Here is a 19,025-nt window from a genome sequence, read left to right as displayed (position 1 = left end):
GGAACAGGCGTGGATCTAGGGGAGCACATGACGCGGTGCCGGGAGTAGGATAATTCGCCCCAAGGACTCTGTATGCGTCGCGGCATGAGCGCGGAATGAACCGAACACTCGCTTAAGCGGGGATTGGCAGCGGCGGCAGTAGCCGTGTAGGCGCTTGGTATTCAAGAGGGTTTGGGTTGAAGGAATGTACACGCGAAAAAATAGTATAATGTCTGTCCTAGGACAGCTCCGACTAACCCCCAACTAACTCGTGAACCGGCACCCCCAACCCCCTCAGCCGTATAGGAGGTAGCGTGGTAGTCGGCAGCTGTGCGAGTGTGAGCAGGTAGTTGTACGGCGGCCCGGCTCGGAAGCTACCTGACTGTAGTGACGCACACGGGCAGTTGGTGCTAGTTGGCAGGCGCGCGAGTGGGAGCTGGCAGTTGAGAGCGCACACATTTGGGAAGCTGCTACAGAGCACGGTTGAGCACGGACGAGGCTGGCGGTTGGCGCGGCGCGCGAGTGGGAGTGAATAGTCGTACGCGCGCCGTTGGGGAAGCTGTGTGTGTGGGCTGCGTATAAACTCAGACTGACCCGGTTTCCATGAGCTGCCTCTGGGCGCACACGGTTTCACACGGTTGACAGTTGGGCTGCAGCGCGGGCGGGACTCGTGCAGTGCATGACAGTCGATGGTGGGCACGCGCGGGCAGGGCACAGGCCGCAGGGGTGGCTTGGGGAAAACTCGGGGAAAACTGGGGGAAACTCAGAGAAAACTTGGAAAACTCTGGGGCAATACTCACGGAGTCGACTCCAGCTGCGACAGTGTAGAAATTACAGTGTAAGTCAATATATCATACTCTGCTATATAAAACGGGATGCATCAGGTTACTTTCATCGCCTTGCGCAGCGCGCGATAGGCGTCCGGGGTGACCGGGGTGGCAGCGGTTACAGCCTGCTGCCCCAGCACTGTCCGGGGTGACAGCGGTTACAGCCTGCTGCCACAGCCTGCGCACTGCAGCTACAGCTTGCGGACGCTGGGTGTGCTCGAGTGATGCTGGAGCAGCGAGTGCAGGTTCGCGGGGTGGCAGACTGACGCAAAGCGGCGACGCTCGCGAGACCCGCTGGCGCCACCCACGAACGGGTCATGCGAGAGCAGGTGGTGCGTGGGTGCCGGGCTGCAGGCCGCCTGCTGCAGGCCGCTAGCATAGCGGCCGATGGCCCCTGCGCTGGTGGGCCGCGCCCCGCCACCCCCGCTGCCCGTGCCGCCGGCATTCGTTGCCGCAATGCCGGACTGCGGCGCCTGACGTCCAGGCTTTGCACGGTATTGCTGTGTAGGGTGGGCAAAGCGACGAGGGAGGTCCCATACGTGGCAGGTTAAGGAGTGGAGATGTAGCCGCAAAGCATGGTACCAAGGCCTTGGCATTACCACGGGGCGGGCGCGTTGTGGGATGGGTCAGACGGCCTGGCACTCACGCACGCACTCAAGTTCGACGCGCAGCAAGCACGAATCCTTGGCACTTGACAAGCCCATCTAAGCACGACAAACCGCACCGCTGCGCGCCGCCGCGTGCTGCTGTTGACTGGCCACCGTCCGCAACTGTCGTGCATGGCGTAGCCGCCATCGCCAGTGGGCAGCACTGGCGCGATGCCGCACTCCTCCATGCCAACCGCACAGGCTGCCGACTCGCCCTGGTCATCCGCCCAGCCATCCGCCATCAGGAAGACCTTCAGCGGCTTGATCAGGCCCGTGGCAGGGTCCCGCAGCTTATCGGTGTTGGGCGCGCCGGCCGCCACCAGCCGCCTGCGGCGGGGTCGCGATGGTGCATGGCGGAGCGGCAGGCGCGCAACGGTCAGCACGTCAGGGCAGACCCGCACATAAGTAGATGACTTGTGGTGCTCTGCCCGAATGCCGCTGCGTCTAAGTGCTGCACACCAACTCTTGTATTCAAGTGGCCGCAGATATGTGTGCGGGCGCGGTCAAGCATCCCATTAACCACCTTGCGCTCTCACACGAGCGCGCGCACACGCACACGCATACCAAGCCCTCCGTGGGCTTACTCGAGCTTCTGCACCTTGACCTTCAGCGCCTCCACGTGCTCCAGCAGGATGAGCGGCTTGCGCTCCACCAGCACCAACCCATCCTCAGAAAAGGCCATGCCGTCGACCCCAATCTCCAGTTGGCAGCCCTCATTCCCTCCCTTGATCTTCTTGTAGCAAAAGCGCTCAGCGCCTGATCACGGAAGCACACATCAAATGGAGCATGGCATCACAGGGCAAAACAGGGTAAAACACCACGGCGCGGTCCTAGAACTGATACCAATGTTGTCACGATAACAAGCAAGCAGGTGGCGTGACTGACACGGCCCAACACGCGGCCAGCATGGACACACAATATGGCGTGTGGGTGATGTGGCAACATTAATTGCTGCCCTCGTACCCTACTTCCAATCAGAAGCAACTGGCCGCCATCGTGTGCGTGGTAAGTTGAAATTACTCTCACCCGCGGCGCCGGAGAGGAGGAGAAAGTCCGCGGCCCACTCCGCACACCTGTACTCATCCGCAGTGACTCGGCCCTTCATCCAGCCCCACATCGTCTCCATCTGGAGCAAGCAGGGCAGGATACCAGGATGCTGCGGTCAGGCCCACTCAGTCGTCAGCTCTCAACCATGCCATCAACCCAGAAAGTGTATAGCAGGTCAACACCACACACACCGGACTAACACCGGACTGAAACACCGGACTCACCGACTTCATCAGCTTGCTGGTAGAGTCCTCCACATTGGCCACCACGGCTAGCCGCATACCATCCTGCAGCTGCACGTCATCGATGTCCACGGCTGTGTCGGCGCAGTCCTCTACCGCCATGACCTGGGACGGCTGCTCGTCCACCTGCACCACACGCTTACAGGGCTCGCGTGCCATTTTCTGAAGGAACTGCTGCTTGGTGAGCTTCTTGTAGTCCCGCTTCACATAACCTGAACTCCCGACCATGAACACGGTGACGTTGCTGTACAGCTTGCCTGCGAATGTGCGAGGGGGCGGGGTAACGCTAGCGACACCGTGTCATAGCCACGTAGTCGTACACCACTGCACCATGACATGCGTCTTCCACCACCGCCTACCACCCGCCACCCCACAAAGCGGATTTGTTGAACTTGCCAGTGCCGTGCACACCGCGACGGCGCCCCGCTTCCGCCACCCCTCACCCGCCCTACAGCACCTACCGCCGCTGGCGGCCGATGCATCCTCCTCCGCCTTCATGGCCGATGCATCCTCCTCCGCCTTCATGGAAGTCACCGCGCCTGCAGTCAGCAAACCAGCCGCAGGCGGTGAGTCGCGGGGCCGCGGGCAGGGCCGCGGGGATCTAACGTCTGGGCCACAAGCACGCCATTCCCTTTGACAAGCAGCGTCACAGCGCCACGCACCGGCCAGCGTGTTGATGAGTTTCGCTCGTGAACTGTCGAGCACCGTGAGGTCTTGCTGCAGCCGGCCGAGCTCGCTCTGGAGGCTCGTCCGCAGCACTGGGTCGGTGCACTGCGACAACTCCCGCGTCACGCCGTGCGCCTCCGCCTGCAGCTTGCGGCTGAGCTTGAACAGCTTCTCGTAGAGGGCTGCCATCTGATCTGCCTGAAGGACAGGGCTTTCTGATACGCTGCCATAATTAATGAAATACAAACTTGTATGAAAACTCAGGTGCAAAACTCTGGGCGCCGACCGGCAGACTCATCGTCGTCTCCTTGCTAACCCGTGCTAACAGTCCTCTGATTCGCTCTGGTACCTATTAAGCACGTACATAATATATTTTCTTGCAAACGGTTCGCGCGGTCGCCCAGCACCGACCCCTGCCGGCCAATGGAGGCATTGGGACTCGGAGGCATTGGGATCCAGGCAACCGACGGAGCTCAAACTTCACTAAGAGCCAACGCCAGCCTATTTTTCATGTAGCCGGCATCCCAATACTTCGCGCTGCTGTGTCCCGCAAGCCCCCGCTCGCAATCCCGACAACACCGAGCTAGAAGGCCGCTCTCGTCCCCCCAACAATTGCTTTTCGGTCTATTAGGGTACAAGAGCAACGCGATGACGACAGCCAGCGCTCTCGCACCCCCAGCGAGCAAATGCTAGTTGCTCGGCGCCGAGAATGGACGCCGGCCGCGCTGGCGCTGCGGCAGCCAGTCAGTCTGACACCACTTTAAGAGACCAGGCGCTCAGGACTCAGCAGCTCAGCAAGGACGTCTTCGCTGCGCGGCTCCAGCAACATTCTAGCGCAGTTGCCTGGGTGACAAGAACTGCAGGCGCAGACAGCGGTGTGCATACCGTCGGCACAAATGGCGAGAAGCTTACAGCCACCATCTCCGCCGTACGGGCCCGTGCCACTTCTTATGCTGAAGTGCAACGCGAATGGCTGGTGGGCCACCAACACTTTAGTTGCCACTCCCGTCCCCATCTCCGCCCTACCCCTGCCTTACTATCCCTGCCCCCCATCCAGGCTCTCTGCAGCCATTGTGTCCCCGTACCTCCTCCCAGAAAGCCCAGTCGCCGGACTTGGGCGCCTGTCCACCAGGTGCCCAAGTCCCTGGCCTGCAGGGATACCCGCCCCTCGACCGCTCTGACGCCGAGCGGGTGAGTGCGTGCGTGCACATGTGGGATGGAGCTCCCGGGCACCTCCGTCCCCCGCACCGAGCTTATCAGAGAATCCACGGCGTCCATTCTCGGCGCCGAGCAACTAGCATTTGCTCGCTGGGGGTGCGAGAGCGCTGGCTGTCGTCATCGCGTTGCTCTTGTACCCTAATAGACCGAAAAGCAATTGTTGGGGGGACGAGAGCGGCCTTCTAGCTCGGTGTTGTCGGGATTGCGAGCGGGGGCTTGCGGGACACAGCAGCGCGAAGTATTGGGATGCCGGCTACATGAAAAATAGGCTGGCGTTGGCTCTTAGTGAAGTTTGAGCTCCGTCGGTTGCCTGGATCCCAATGCCTCCGAGTCCCAATGCCTCCATTGGCCGGCGGGAGCCGACCGGCATTGGGGCGACACGACCCTAAATACGACCCGTACATATGGTGGTGTTGAGAAACACCGGTTTTGTAGCTGGTGAATCAGGGCTTGGGCTTGTCAGTGGACAGGTAGCAGCTCTTGCCGTCCTCCGCCGTGTGGCCGTAGTAGGTCCCTGCGAGGCGCCCCTGCTTGAACTCGAACTTGACGTCTGGGTAGAGGACGCGAAGATTGCCAAGCAGGACGCAACGACGGCGGTAATCCTGACATTTTCGCGTCCTGCTTGGCGATTCTGGCGTCCTGCTTGTCGACGAGCCCCCAAACCTCCGCCGTCTCCTTGACAAGAAGCGCAATCTGGTCGTTGAGGCTCGCATTCCGGAATGCGGCAATGCCGACCGCGCCATCGAGCCGGAAGTCCACGGCCACAAGGCGGCACACATTGGGCTGGGACGAACGCATGTGGAAAGCTTTGGGGGAAGCGGTCAGCCGGCTATGCAGTCATTCAGCTACGGAGTCGCCAGACGGAGTGGTACAGTCGTGTGTTCAGCTTATGCTGTTAGATGAATATTGTAAATCCGAATGGCTGACAGCAGAAATTTGCAGTTCTTGTGATGTGGCGTTGATCCGAGTTTGCGACACGCTCATTTCTCAGCAAACGGATAAATGCTGTCCGCAGTTCAACCATCTCGACTATCGCTCTCATACGCGCGCTGCCGTGTCACCTACCCCATTTACGTTGCGCATCGGCCGAATGTCTGTCCCCAACCGGTGGCCCCTCACAAACTACCGCTCCTGCGTCAGGCGGACACTCAGCACTGCCATGGCACCGCACTGCTGCGCATATTCCTGATAGGACCTCTGCTGCGGCTGCACGGCGGTGGCGACACCCCCCAGCCCCTCTGTCGCGCCACGCCGTGGTCCCGCCACCGACTGCACACCACCACAACTTGCATCAGCATTATCTGAGCCTTCGGTCGGCGTGCCCCTGCCGCAGCCCACATCGCCTGCAACGGCGCCGCAGCCACCTCCGCCCACCTCCACTCCCATGCCGTGTTCGCGCGCCTCCCGCACACACAAGTCGCCGCCAGCTGCTGCTGCAGCCGCGGCGTTGCTGTTGGGTGCTGCAGCGCTGCTCCCGGCGGCAGCCACTGTTGCGGCAGTAGTAGAGGCGGGCGAGGCTTCGGGCCACAGCCCTCGCGCGCGGGCCGCCTGCTCCAACAGGCGCCCGTCGTAGTGGCGTGAGGCCAGGTGGAACAGCAGGCCGGACACCAGCTGGGGGGCGGTGGGGGCGGCGGCGCCGGAGGCGGCAGCAGCGGCGGCGATGGTGCCGCCGGTGGCGGCCGGCAGCGGTGGCTGACCAGCGGTGGCTGCTGCACCGCCTGTGGAGCTCCCCGCAGTGCCGTGCCCTCGCCGGCTGCCGCCGCTGCCCCGCCGCCCGCCGCGTCCCTTCCATGCGCGGCTGACGCCGCTGCCTCCGCCGCCACCACCACCTCCGCCGGCCTCCACCGCAGCAGGCACCCGCTGCTCCACCCGCTCAGCCACTCGCTGCTGCTGCTGCTGCTGCTGCTGCAGCCACTCCTGCGCCAGACGCAGCAGCTGGTCCAGGCACACCGCCAGGCACCGCTCGCTGCCTGCATGGTTGGGATACGGCAAGAGAGAAGGCAGGGGTGGAAAACAGTGTGGGCGGTGGTGCGCGATGAGTACCCGCTGCGGGTCAGGGGCGGCGAGGCTAACTTCAATCCAGTTCGCGTTATTAGGCAAGGCTAATCGAAAGAGCACCTCCGGACACATCGGGCACACCGGACACACCAGGCGCCAGACAACCAGTCCCAGCACGTGCGTGGTGGCCGCGGCACCGTGGGGCACCTACCCGTGGGGCACCTACCCGGCGACGCGCCCGGCGGCGGCTCTGGTCGGGAGCCGCGCGATGACCCGATGTGGTGCGGGTACCAGCCTGCAGGGCGGCGCGCGCGCGCGCGCGTGTGTGTCGGGGGAGGGGGAGGGTTTCTCTACCTGCCGACTCCTATCTCACCGGGGGGGGGCATGGGCTTGCTTCAGCACCATGCGAGGGCCCCTCTCTCGCCCCTTTCATCCACACTGCGCACACCACCACCTATGCATTCCCTCATACGCGCTTCTCCCACAGTCCCGCATACACACGCGCCTGCCGTCGTACCCTTCTTGCTGTCCGCCCGCACGTACTCGCTCCAGGTCATGTGCGCCATGACCTCCGCCACCAGCGGGCTCCAGTCCTGGCCGTCCGCGTCGGCGTAGCGCATCAGCGTCATCAGCGGCACAGAGCTGATGCGGAGGGAACGAGACGCAAGTGAAGACACGGAACAAGTTAGAGGGAGGGGGAGGGCGGCGTCATCATTGAAAGGAGAATGCATACGGTACGTACTAACATGAGGCCCTGTGGCGCACGGGGCCAATGTTAGCATCCTGGAGCAGTCTAGGACTCACGCACGCGGGCATTCGGCTTCCTAAATTCATTCGCATGCTCACGCACCCGCTGCGGGTGTTGGGCTGCATGAGCAGTGGCGAGCGCGGACCTCCACCGCCGCCACCTCCACCGCCGCCACCTCCACCGCCAGCAGCGGCAGACGCAATGGCGCTACTGGGCGCGGGTGTGGAGTGCTCCAGAAGCCACTGCACCACCTGTGTACGAAATGGATACCGTTTGTGTGTGTGTGTGTGTGTGTGTGTGCATGTGTGTGTGTGTGTCTGGGGGTTTATGTACCGTAAATGCACAGGCACTGATGCTGCCCGTACACGCAGCGCACGTAGTGAGCGCATGCAACACGCTGCTCATCGCAGCTCTGCTTGTAACATGCATGCATGACGACTCGCGCGTACGGTGCATGCCGTGCCGTGCGGGTGGGCGTGCTAGGCGTGCATGCGCCGTGCGTACGACACGCACCGTTCCACACCCACCCACCCGTAGCCGGCAGGTGGGTCCCCCACGGCCGCACTCGGGATGGTGGGGGTGGCTGCGGCCCTGCTGCTGCTGCTGCTGCTGCTGCTGCTGCTGTTGCTGTTGCTGCTGCTGCTGCTGCTGGCGGCACGTCACGGCCATGTGCGGGACCGTGTAGCTGTCGGGCGGCGGCACGGCGCCACTGGGCTGCGGCGTGGGCGGCGGCCTGTGATGGGGGCGGGGCCGGATGCATGTGGCGGAACGAGTATTGTGGCGTTTGGGACGATGGCTGGGAAAGTCGCTGGCGGGCGTACCCGTTCATGACAACATCTCGAGGACAACGTCCGGCAAAGACAGGCACCCGCCACCCGCCCACCCAGTGTGCATGCAACGGGCCATAGCAGCCAGCACCGCCACTGCACTCCACTCCACTCATCACCGCATGCACGCACCAGCTGTCCCACTTGACCAGCGCCAGGTGCAGTGGCGAGTAGCCGTCGCCCGGGCTGCGCACGTTGGCCCAGTCCACCGCCACCCCCGAGCCCATCGGCAGCCCGCCGGCAGTAGCAGCAGGGGCAGCAGCAGCCCCGGCAGCAGCAGTCGTGGCGGTAAGGCCAAAGGCGGCGGGCGGCTCTTCCAGGCGCGGCAGCTCTGGCAGCAGAGCTTCCATGACCTGCCAGTAGTGCCATGTACGGGGGGGGGGGGGGTTGCAAGGATTGGTAGAGAGAAGTGTAGCGAAGTAGACAGCAGGCGCAGAAGTGCGCGTACCGATTGGGGGGGAGTAAGGAAGGCATGCATGGCACGCACTGTGCTGCTGTGTTTACGTACGGCTGCAGCGGCACCCCCGCACTGCGCTGGCTCCTGCTCGTAACAATTAGGACGTAGGCAGAGGCACACGCGAGGCAGGCAGGTACCGTAGGTGGCACACGTACGCACCTGGATGTTCCCCATAACCACCGCCTCCAGGAACGCCGCCTTGCAGTTCTGGGCCCGCACGCGCCGCCACTGCCGCGCACGAGCATCTGCGGCCGCCGGCAGCAGCAGCAGCGCAGAGCCCGGCGGCGGCGCTGCGGCAGCCGCACTGGCCCCTGCTGCTGCTGCTGCTACTGAGGCGGCGGCGGCGGCCTCTTCCTCGGCGCCATGCTCTCCCTCATCTTCAATACTCACATCCTCGTGCGACTCTTCCCCGCCCCGCCTGCTCCGCCTCTGCCGCTGCCGGCCTCTCGTAGCTGCTGCTGCCTCCTCGGCGCCGGCCGCCCTCCTGCGCTTGGCGCGGCCCCCAGCATCGCCTCGGCCCGCCCCCAAACCCGTGTCCATCACGCCGGTCTCGTCACCAGCGCCGCCACCTCCAGCAGTGTCACCGCTCGCGCCCCCGCCAGCTGGCCCCATCCCGCCATCACCAGCGGCATACGACGCCCCATAGGCGCCGCCGCCGCCGCCGCTGCCAGCCGCCAGGCCGGCCGCCGCCGCCGCTTGCTGCGCTGCCGCGCCGCCGCCTGCGGCCGCACGCGGGGGCAGCGACGGCCCGGCAGCCCCCGCCGCACCACCGGCAGCGGCATGACCAGCGGCGGCACGGGCGGCACCACCAGCGGCAGTGCCACCGCCGCCAGCGGGACCGCCATTGGCGGGCCTGTGGGGCTGGGGCTTGGCCTGCTGCGCCACGTAGAAGAACTTCTCGGGGTAGACCCACGCCTGTAGATACCGTATGTGGCGTGTGCGGGGAGTGGATGCGTGGGTGCATAAACGATTGGGTTTGCGTGGGCCAGGGACCCAGGGAAGAAGGCATAGGCTGCTGTTTGATCCCCGCGGGAAACAACACGGTATGCAGGGGTGCAAATAGGGAAGGAAAGCGCATGAAGCAGTAGTAGAGCTGCCGGCAGAGGACGTGTGCACCACCATTCTAGCCGCCCTTCGCCACCGCAGGCCAGGTTTGCCGTCCTAACAACACACATACAGCCCGCACGCGCACGCACCCTCTTGTCCTTCTTCTTGCCGGACAGCGTTACTGCATCCGGCTTCACGCTTGGGAACAGGCGTTCAGCCTGCACGCAGCACACACACGGTAGGTCGGCATACCGGCTTCCTCACCCACTCGTCCGTACCACATACCCTGCACGCTTACAACTAACCTCAAACACACACAACATCACGCCATTTCGAGCACACGCCACGCCCCCTTGCGCCGCCTCGCCTGCCGCCCGACCTCCCGCCTCACCTCCAGCTTGGACGCGGCGCCGGTGTCGGGCAGCGCCAACTGGTAGCGGCTGAGGCTGGTGCCGGCCTGCCACTGCGCGGTGCCGCTGCCTTTCAGCGTGGCACTCGTCGCCACCAGCCATCGCTTGTCAGGCGGCGGCAGTGGCGGCCTGGCCGGCGGCGGCGGCGGCTGGTACGGCTGCTGGCCCTGCTGGTGCTGGTGTTGCTGCTGGTGCTGCTGGTGCTGCTGCGGCAGCGGCTGTTGCGCCTGTGGGTCAAACAGCAGCAGGTGTTGCTGCTGCTGCTGCTGTTGCTGTTCGCCGTCGTCGCAGTCACCACAGTACACGAGGGTGGAGCCGCGGCCGCCCGACAGCACGCCGGCGCCACTGCCCTGCAGCAATCATGTGCATCCAAGCAACACGGTAGCGCTTACCATCGGCACGCACCGCCGATACCCGAATTTGCTCCACTTCTTGTATGACCCACCCTGACTGAATCAAGCTATCTACTGTTACCGTATTTGTGGCTTCCATGCATCCCATAATTCCCCACTCCCGCTCACATCCCACGCGAGCACACTAACACGCACCTTCATCTTGGGCCCTGCAAACACCACCTGCGCCGGTTGCCTTTCCTCCTCCTGGCTCCGTGGAGGCCAGGCCTTGCCCGGCTCCTCGCCCGCAGCCACCTTGTCCCACAGCAGCCGCCACAGGGACGCCATGCTACGTTGCTCACTGCTGCGCAGCGCCAGGGCATTACCCGGCTCGGCCGCCGAGGCGGCCAGCGCGGCCGCGGCCGCGGCCGCGGCGGCGGCTATCGCCGCCGCGGCCAACTCGACCGGGACCATTTCTGCTGAAGGCGGCGGCGGCGGCGGCAGCGGCGGCGGCTGCGCTCCTCCAGCTGTTCCGGCGGATGTGAGCGGCGGATATCCTGCTGCTGCGGCTGGAGCCGAGGCGTGAGCGGCGGGTGGCTGTGGCCCCGGAGCCATGCTAAGCATGTGGCCACAGGCGCCCCCCAGCTGCTGGTAGGCGGGCGCTAGCGTCAGCGCGTGCTGCTGGTGCTGCTGGTGTTGCTGGTGCTGCTGGTGCTGCTGGTGCTGCTGGTGCTGCTGTTGGTGCTGTTGGTGCTGTTGGTGCTGTTGGTGCTGTTTGTGCTGGTGCTGCTGATGCTGCTGCTGGTGCTGCTGCTGGTGCTGCTGCAATGGTGGAGGTGGCGGCGGCCCTCCGTACCATGCTGAGGTCGCCAGGACCTGCTGCTGCTGCGGCGAGGCAAATGGGGCAGCGGCGGCGGCGGACGGACCGGCAGGGGCGCCATCGGCAACCAGCACTTGCTGCTGATGCTGCCCGTGCTGCTGCTGGGGTGCTGCCCAGCCTTGTGCCTCCTGATGGTGTTGGTGCTGCTGCTGGTGGTGTTGCTGGTGCTGCTGGAGGGGGAGATAGCTGCTTGGCGTTCCCGGGACATGACGAAAGTGCTGGGCGTGCTGAGGATGCTGGGAGTGCTGCGGAGCCAGCAGGGCCATTGGCGGCGGCTGTCGTTGCTGTTGGCTGGCAGCAGGTCCCAGGTATGCCCCGTGATGAGGCGGCCCGAATGGCTGCAGGGAGGGAGGGACGGGCAGCGCCGCCGGGAAGGGTGTCTGCATGTGCGGCTGCGGCTGTTGATGCTGCTCATGAAGCTGCTGATGGTGATACCCAGGTACCGCTGCGCCGCCGGCGGCATACGGTGGTTGCGAATGAGCCCCGGCGGCGTGCCAAGCGCCTGCTGGTGGCGGCGGCGGCGGCGGCGGCTGAGCCAGATGGCCACCATAGGGATGCAGCAACGGCGGGTGTGAGGGTGCCGCCGGCTGCGACGGGGCGGTTGACGCTGCCGCCCCGCTGCCGCCCGCCTTGCTAGGCCCGCCCCCGCCGCCGCCGTTGGTGTAAAGCTGAGGCTTGCATGCCGGCAGACCCACAGGCGGTGGGAAGCCCGATTGCATGGGGCAGCGCGACCGCGACAGCGGTGACGGCACACGCAGTCCGATCGCCGAGGCCGCTGCACTTGATTGCTACCAGCAAGAAGCAAGCAGCCGCGGCCAGCAGGTTCGGCCGCGGCTCAGCCGGCGCTGCCCTCGCTCGCTCTCGGCGCTCCGTCCAACGGTCCAAACCTCGCTCCTCCTGAGCCTGCACCAATGCACGCTACTCGATGCGTTGCTTCTGCGACGACATTTTCGAAAGAAAGCAGCAAAGAATTGAATTTCCATGCGCATTGTTGGCTGGGGCTTCTGTGGCTCGGCGCGAGAAGCAAAGGGCCGTGGTGTTCACGGCGCAGGGTGCGCAAGAAAAAAGTTTACAAAGCCCGGGGCAAAGTGCTGTGGTGAGCAGTTCATGCATCGAGGCGCCTTGTTCAAAGGTAAAGAGAGCACCAGGTAGCAACGGTATTGTCGTGTCTCCTTGTCTGCCCTCGCGCCTCCCCGCCAGTAGAGTACGGCATTGTGTCGGTTCGCGGACCGTCGGGAGGACTTAAGCCCCCGAGAAATAGTTTTAAGCTTAAAGGCACGCTACGCTTACAACTAACAGTGTCTAACAGTACATGCCCTATAAGGATGCCTTATAAGACCAAGGAGAAGCGACAGGAGCACGAGCAGAAGCCGGAGACCAAGAAGAGGCGACAGGAGCGCGAGCAGAAGCCGGAGAACAAGAAGAAGCAACAGGAGCGCGCCCAGAAGCCGGAGAACAAGAAGAAGCAACAGGAGCGCAAGCAGAAGCCAGCGGGGAATACGTGTTCCCGGATTTTGGGCCCATGGCAAGTGTGCAGCTCGCGTCCTAACCCGCCTCAACCCGCACCTTCCTTCCTCTCCAATGGGCCCGACCCCCTCCCGCCAAAAGTTTTACCGTTTGTCACGTGTACAGCGCTTGTACAGCCACACTCGTCGCTCAACTCCCATCTGTGCCCCAACTTCGATCCATGCTTCGAGGCAAACCCACAAACCCACGCCCACAAACCCAGCGCATGAGTGCATGCGCGCCCACGCATCCCTCGCAATGAATCGGTACGCTAACGACAGTGAGGCAAACCCGAACTGAATGCTTCCTATCCGCCTTCAATACACTCACGATACTCATTTCTTGACAGCAGCTGCAGCTGCAGCGTTCTGCGCTTGCAGCTGTGCCTCCGCCGCCTGCTCGCCCGCCTCCGCCTGCTGCATCTGCTGCTGCGCGCACCCCGCCTCCTCCTCTTCCAGCCGCAGCAGCTGCCGCAGCCGCCCGCTCAGCACCCACTTGCCAGTGCAGTATCGCTCATACTCGTGGTAGCTCTGGCATGTAGGAGGCGGCGGCGGTGGGGGCAGGGGCGCTGGAGGTGGCGGCGGTGGGGGCAGGGGCGCTGGAGGTGGCGGCTGCGGCGGCGCTGGCGGCTGTGCCATGCCGTTGCGCGCCTCTGCTGGCCCGGCGCTGGTCCCCTCGCACTGGGCGTGCGTCTGAGGCTGCTCCTGCAATGGCGCCGGCTGTACCACTGCAACAGCCAAACCGCGCACGGCACCACCCGCCACGGGCCCACTCTCTGTCATGCGCGGCTCCTGCTTCAGCGACAGCCCCGCCGCAGACGCAGCCGCCGCAGCCGCAGCCGCCGCAGCCGCAGCAGCATTACTAGCACCACCGCCCCCGCCCCCGCCTGCCTCCTCCTCCTCCTCCGGCCACACGTCCAAGCTCCGAGCCACCGCCTCCAGCAGCGGTCGCCCGTCGAACTTGCTGGAGCTGAGTCCGTACATGAGACCCGCCACCATCGCCCTGGCAGCGGCGTCCAGGCCCGCGGCGTCCACAGGGCTGCCAGCGGCGGCAGCAACGGCGGCGGCAGTGCCGAAGTGGTCACTGGGGCCACTGACGCCGCTCCAGTGCGGCCTTGCGTCACAGTCCTGTCGCCCGGCTGGGCTGCTGCCGCCCGTGCTGCGGTGGCCGTCGTCGCCAGCGCTGCCTGCGGCCCCACCGCCCGGCCCCGGCTGTTGGCCCGGCTGTTGGCCCGGCCCCTGCTGCCCCGGCCCCTGCTGCCCCGGCCCCTGCTGCCCCGGCCCCTGCTGCTGCTGCTGCTGCTGCTGCTGCTGCTGCTGCTGCTGCTGCTGCTGCTGCAGCTGCTCTTTCGCCAGGCGCAGCAGCTGGCGCAAGCATTCCTCCAGACACCGCTGGCTGCCTTTGTCGCTGCCTGCGCGTGGGAGCGGTGCGCGAGAGAACTGGGGAACGCCGGCGAGACCGTGAGAGGGAAGGGACATGTTGCACGAGGGTGTTCCCAAAGGCAAGGCAAAGCCGCGTCCACCGGGAAGCTGCACGACGTCTGCATCCTCGTGACATGCACCCATAAGCGCCAAGGTTTTGCGACACCACACACTGCTTCCCCGCACGCACGCACCCGGCAGGCCGCCCGGCGGCTGCGCTGTCGGCGGTCGCCGCCACCGGTCGCCCTGAGACGCCCCGATGTGGTGCGGGTACCAGCCTGTCAGGCGACACGGGTGCAATGAAAGCATGTGCATTTCCGACACGAGTATGGTAACCTAATGCGCCCCATACATGCCCTTCACTAGAAGTGTACGGAACCGTGAAGGCACGCCGACGTGGCGGCACCAATGCGCACCTTTCTTGCTCCGCGCGTCGTCGTCGTCGTCTGCCGCCGCGTATTCGCTCCAGGTCATGTGCGCCATGACCTCCGCCACCAGCGGGCTCCAGTCCTGGCCGTCCGCGTCGGCGTAGCGCATCAGCGTCATCAGCGGCACAGAGCTGATGCGGAGGGACGAGACGCAAGAGAAAACAAGGAGCATGTTAGAGGGAGGGGTAGGGCGGCATCATACCGTGCCGTAGCAGTCAGCACCTTTTGCTCAAGAAGGGAAGAGCACAGGACACCGGTCGCGGCACACAGACACAGACCTGGTAGGCAAACCCGAAGCCCTGTTGTCAATGCAACGAGGACATTGCCGCGTACCCGCTGTGAGTGGTGCGCAATGACAGCAGCGGCGACCGGCCGCTTCCTTGACTGCTGCATGCGCCGCCGCCTCCATCGCCGGCCATCTCAGCAGTATCGCCGGCCATTTCAGCAGCAGGCGTGGAGTGCTCGAGCAGCCACCGCACCAACTGCATGCACCCGACCGTAGGGCGTACCATGGTGAAGCGCATGCATTCCAGCACCCCCTGGCCCCTTCCTGGAGCCTTCGGACAAAGAGACCCTCGTCGTCCCGCCCCGCCGCCAGCACTCACCCCCAGCCGGCAGCAGCCGGTCTGCGCTCCGCACTCCTGCTGCCGCTGCTGCTGCTGCTGCTGCCGCTGCTGGTGATGGTGGCGCGGCGCCGCCAGGCAGCCGCTGCAAGCCACGGCCATGCGCGGCACCGTGTAGCTGTCCTGGGTCGCCTCGGGCCGGTGCGGCCTGCAGCAACAGCAGCAGCAGGGCGCGCGGCAAGCCATGATGCATTCATCCACGCCATGCGGGCCTTTCTGGATCCCTCAACACAACTGCAGTGGAGCCCGCTTGAGGAACATGGACCTTGCCCTTGACTGCTTGCTACGGCAGCTATGGTGCCCCCATGCATGCCTGCATGCGCACCCTCGTGCACACCCCTGCGCGCAGCCCTATCCAGCGCACGCACCACATTTCTACAAAGGTCAGGGCCAGGTGCAGCGGCGAGTAGCTGCTGGTGTGCCGCTCGCGCCGGCGGCCGCTCGTGGCGTCGGCGGCCGTGGAGACCACCGTACAGGTCAACGCCGGCCAGTCGATGGCGGGCGGCTTGCCACGCCGCGGCAGCTCCGGCAGGAGCGCCTGCATGGCCTGTGTGCGCGCGTACATGCGCGCGTCAACAGCATCGTGTGAGGGGGGACTGGTGTTGGGGTTGGTAGCGTTGTTGTTGGTGCGGCACAACATCTGCGAGCTCCAGCATGCCCGCCCACCTGGATGTTGCCCATCACGACTGCCTCCATGAACGCCGTGGCGCAGTTGTGAGCGCGCACACGCCGCCACGTCGTCTTCGACGGCGGCTCCTGCGCCTGCGCACGAGCACCCGGCGCCCCAGGCAGCCGCGGTAGCAGCAGCGGTTGCGAGTGGCCGCGCGGTCCTGCAGCCGGGCCGCTGCTGGCACCACCACTGCCCGCAGCAGCAGCGTCGGTCTGCGCCGACAGCCCCAGCGGTGGCGCCTGCTCCTCCCTCTTCACCTCCTCGACCTCCAGGCCCTGCCGCGCCTCCGCTTGCACGGCAGCGGAACCCGCGGCGGCTGGGCCTGCCTCGTGCTCCGCCTCCGCCTCAGCTTCCGAGCGACGTCGCCGCCGGCCCGTTTGCGGCCTCGGTGCCGCCCCGCTGCCGCTGCCGCCGCCGCCCCTGAGCCGCTGGGCTCTCCTGCCGCCGCCGCCGCCGCCGCCGCCCTGCTGCGTCGCCTGCTGCACCTCCGCCTGGCCTGAGGCGGGGTCACCCGGCAGGCCGGCACTGTCGCTGCGGCCGCTGCCGGCTGCTGATGCGCGCCGCTCACGCGGCTGCTCGTCCGCCTTCTCAGCCACAAACAGGAATTTCTCCGTGTAGACCCAGGCCTGGGGAGCGGGCACGGACATGAAAGGCGTTGTAACAACCCGAAAAGCCTGCACTCCAGCGCCGCTTGGCGTACCGCGCACCATCCGTGACTCTGATTTCGAGCCGTGTGGGTGGCCGCAGGGTTGCCATGCAGAGTGTTGGTGGTGGGGCGGCGGACAACGAGGCGGCCCGCTTGCACGCCCACATGCCCCTCACCTCTTTGTGCCGCCCGCGAAACATGAACTTCTCAACTGACGGCACCCCCAACTTGGCCAGAGCCTGTGGCGGGGCACAAGGGGCGGCACGCGACTCGTTGTGCCTATCTGCTCCTTGTTGCTCTTGCTAGGGAACACACACACCCCTCCCCTTGCAGGTACCGTCCAACCACGTCATTTCCACCTGCAAAGCACCACACACACGCCCCCCCCACCTCCTGCTCCGTGAAGGCGCGGGTGGGCAGCGCCAGCTGGCAGCGCTCCAGCACACTGCCCTCGGGCCACTCAGCGTTGCCGCCGCCGTCCACCTTCCCGCGTGTCTTGTACAGGTACATGTCACCCTCATACCGCGGGGCAGCGTTGCCGCCAGCCACATCCACATCCACGTCGCCGCCGGCGCCGCCGGCGCCGCCGCCGGCGCTCCTGGTTCCGCAGAACTTGAGCGTGCCACCTGAGGGGCCGGCCAGCGCACTGGCGCCGCTGCCCTGCAGTCCGTGAGGCCAGCAGGAACAGTACATCAGGCCCGAAGCAACACGCGACAGGGACCCACGCGGCAGCCGCTTTCCTTGGGAGGAGTTAGCCAAGGTTGGAGCCCACCGGGACAGACCGCGCCGGCGTACACAGCTCGCCCCCTACCCGCAGCTATCGGGCGACTAGTGGTGCCTACAACCCCACAATACCACCCCATGCTGCCCCTGCACGGCACGGGCACGCACCCGGAGATTGCGTTGCGCAAACACCACCTGCCGCGGCTCCTGCGGGTCCCGCCGCGGCCAGGCCTCCTTCGGCTCCACCCCGCCCGCCACCGCCGCCCACAGGTGCTCCCACAGCAGCGCGTAGTAGTCCTGGCCGCTGCTGCGGTGGATCGCCAGCGCGCCGCTGGCAGCTGGATCAGACACTGCGGCGGTTGGAATTGGCAGGGTGCTAGGCTGCCGCTGCGGCAGCGGGGCGGCTAAAGGCGCCGCGGAGGCTGTAGCCGTTGCCGCCACCTGCGCCAAAGCGGCCTCTACGGCCGCCTGAACGGCTGCGGCGTGGGGGCCTGGCGGCGGCGCCCCTTGCAGGGGCCCGTAGCAGGGTGCGTGCGGCACGTACTGTGCCGCAATGGGTCCGGCCGCGTCCAGGGCCGCCTCCAGTGGCGATTGCCACAAGCCAGCAGGCGGCTGCAGGCCCGGAGGCGGATGCAGGCCCGGAGGCAGCTGCAGCTGTGGGGGCGGGTGCGGCGGCACCGGGCCGGCAGCTGGCGCAGCCATGGACCACAGCTGGCCCGGTGCCAATGAGACGGCGATGACAGGCGGGGCGGCGGCCAGACCGCCGGCGGCTGCCAGCGCCGGCGGCGGAGGCCGCTGCTGGTGTTGTTGGTGCTGATTGTACGGAGCTGGTACCCACAATGGATTTTGCTGCTGGTGCTGCTGCTGCTGGTGTTGCTGCAGGTGCTGCTGCGGTGCTGCGCCGTCGTGGTACTGCCGAAGCCCGCCTGGATAGCCGTACGTAACGGCCCCCCGCGGCTGCTGGTGTGGGTGCGGCACCTCTTGCGCAGGCCCGCCCGCACGCGACACGTGTTCGGGAGGCCATCCAGCAGGCGGGTGGTGCTGCCCGCCCGCACCCGGCAGGTGCACGCGCGGGGGATGCTGCTGTTGCGGCGCCGGGAACGCAGCCGGCGGAAAGGGCGGCCTCTGGTGCGGCTGCTGCACGACGGGCGCTTGCCACATATACGACTGCCCCTGGCCGGGTGGCGGTACCGCATGCGGCTGCTGCAATGGCGAGTCCCCGTCTGCAGAGAGGCCGCTGTCATCCGCCCCGCCTTCCGCGCAGTCCGCGAGCAGCTCCGCTAGCGCCTGCGCCTGAACTTGGGAGTCCGTGCTGTTGCCTTGGGCCGGCTGGACGCCTGCCGGCAGTCGCCCAGCGTCCTCCCTCCCCTCCGGCAGGTCATGACTGCCGCTGTACATTCAGGCCGGGCCGTCAACGCTCCGTCGACGGACTTGCCACCGCTCGCGTGGAGTCAGGCCCCGCCAGGCTAGCGGGACCTCCGCAGCGAGCACCAGTCAGCGGCTCCCGACTCTGCTCCGGAAACAACCATGCAGCCCGCAGCCCGCAGCCATCGCCTCGTGCCCTCAAAGCGTCCAACGTCAGGAAAATGGACTGCGATCGCCTTCGGTTCTTAGCCGGTGCTGCCACCGCGAAAACGCTTGAGCGGCGACGTCTAGCGACAGACGATGCGCCAGGACAAGTGG

At 65.9% G+C, this 19,025-nt stretch overlaps 3 protein-coding genes across 5 annotated transcripts; all 3 read right to left on the bottom strand.

The window, feature by feature from the left end:
* Positions 1–507: 507 nt before the first annotated feature.
* Positions 508–4,249, bottom strand: CHLRE_16g651200v5 (uncharacterized protein). Its single transcript, XM_001698188.2, has 7 exons — positions 3,405–4,249; positions 3,204–3,281; positions 2,725–2,999; positions 2,480–2,579; positions 2,038–2,209; positions 1,531–1,780; positions 508–1,306 (listed from the first exon to the last, which is right to left on the bottom strand). The coding sequence occupies exons 1-7, from the start codon at positions 3,595–3,597 to the stop codon at positions 998–1,000; spliced, it is 1,377 nt and encodes a 458-aa protein (XP_001698240.1). The 5' UTR covers positions 3,598–4,249; the 3' UTR covers positions 508–997.
* A 55-nt stretch (positions 4,250–4,304) lies between these two features.
* Positions 4,305–12,299, bottom strand: CHLRE_16g651150v5 (uncharacterized protein). Of its 3 annotated transcripts, none has more exons than XM_043070797.1 (10): positions 10,662–12,299; positions 10,095–10,463; positions 9,853–9,921; positions 8,816–9,571; positions 8,332–8,552; positions 7,886–8,105; positions 7,475–7,623; positions 7,142–7,266; positions 6,851–6,919; positions 4,305–6,596 (listed from the first exon to the last, which is right to left on the bottom strand). In XM_043070797.1, the coding sequence occupies exons 1-10, from the start codon at positions 12,042–12,044 to the stop codon at positions 5,749–5,751; spliced, it is 4,209 nt and encodes a 1,402-aa protein (XP_042915441.1). In that variant the 5' UTR covers positions 12,045–12,299; the 3' UTR covers positions 4,305–5,748. The 3 variants fall into 3 exon arrangements, with proteins under 3 accessions (XP_042915441.1, XP_042915442.1, XP_042915440.1); XM_043070798.1 differs by having other exon boundaries at positions 6,836–6,919; positions 7,904–8,105; XM_043070799.1 differs by having other exon boundaries at positions 7,904–8,105.
* Positions 12,300–12,382: 83 nt separating this feature from the next.
* Positions 12,383–19,019, bottom strand: CHLRE_16g651100v5 (uncharacterized protein). The gene is made up of 10 exons (XM_043070796.1): positions 17,511–19,019; positions 17,010–17,279; positions 16,796–16,858; positions 15,970–16,599; positions 15,672–15,850; positions 15,286–15,451; positions 15,014–15,162; positions 14,669–14,811; positions 14,447–14,530; positions 12,383–14,242 (listed from the first exon to the last, which is right to left on the bottom strand). The coding sequence occupies exons 1-10, from the start codon at positions 18,738–18,740 to the stop codon at positions 13,167–13,169; spliced, it is 3,990 nt and encodes a 1,329-aa protein (XP_042915439.1). The 5' UTR covers positions 18,741–19,019; the 3' UTR covers positions 12,383–13,166.
* Between the last annotated feature and the right edge of the window lie 6 nt (positions 19,020–19,025).

Source organism: Chlamydomonas reinhardtii, chromosome 16 (assembly GCF_000002595.2).
Source record: "Chlamydomonas reinhardtii strain CC-503 cw92 mt+ chromosome 16, whole genome shotgun sequence".
In the NCBI taxonomy this organism is placed as follows: domain Eukaryota; kingdom Viridiplantae; phylum Chlorophyta; class Chlorophyceae; order Chlamydomonadales; family Chlamydomonadaceae; genus Chlamydomonas; species Chlamydomonas reinhardtii.
The sequence above is the reverse complement of the archived record's forward strand: the minus strand, read 5'-3'. Positions and strand labels throughout refer to the sequence as shown.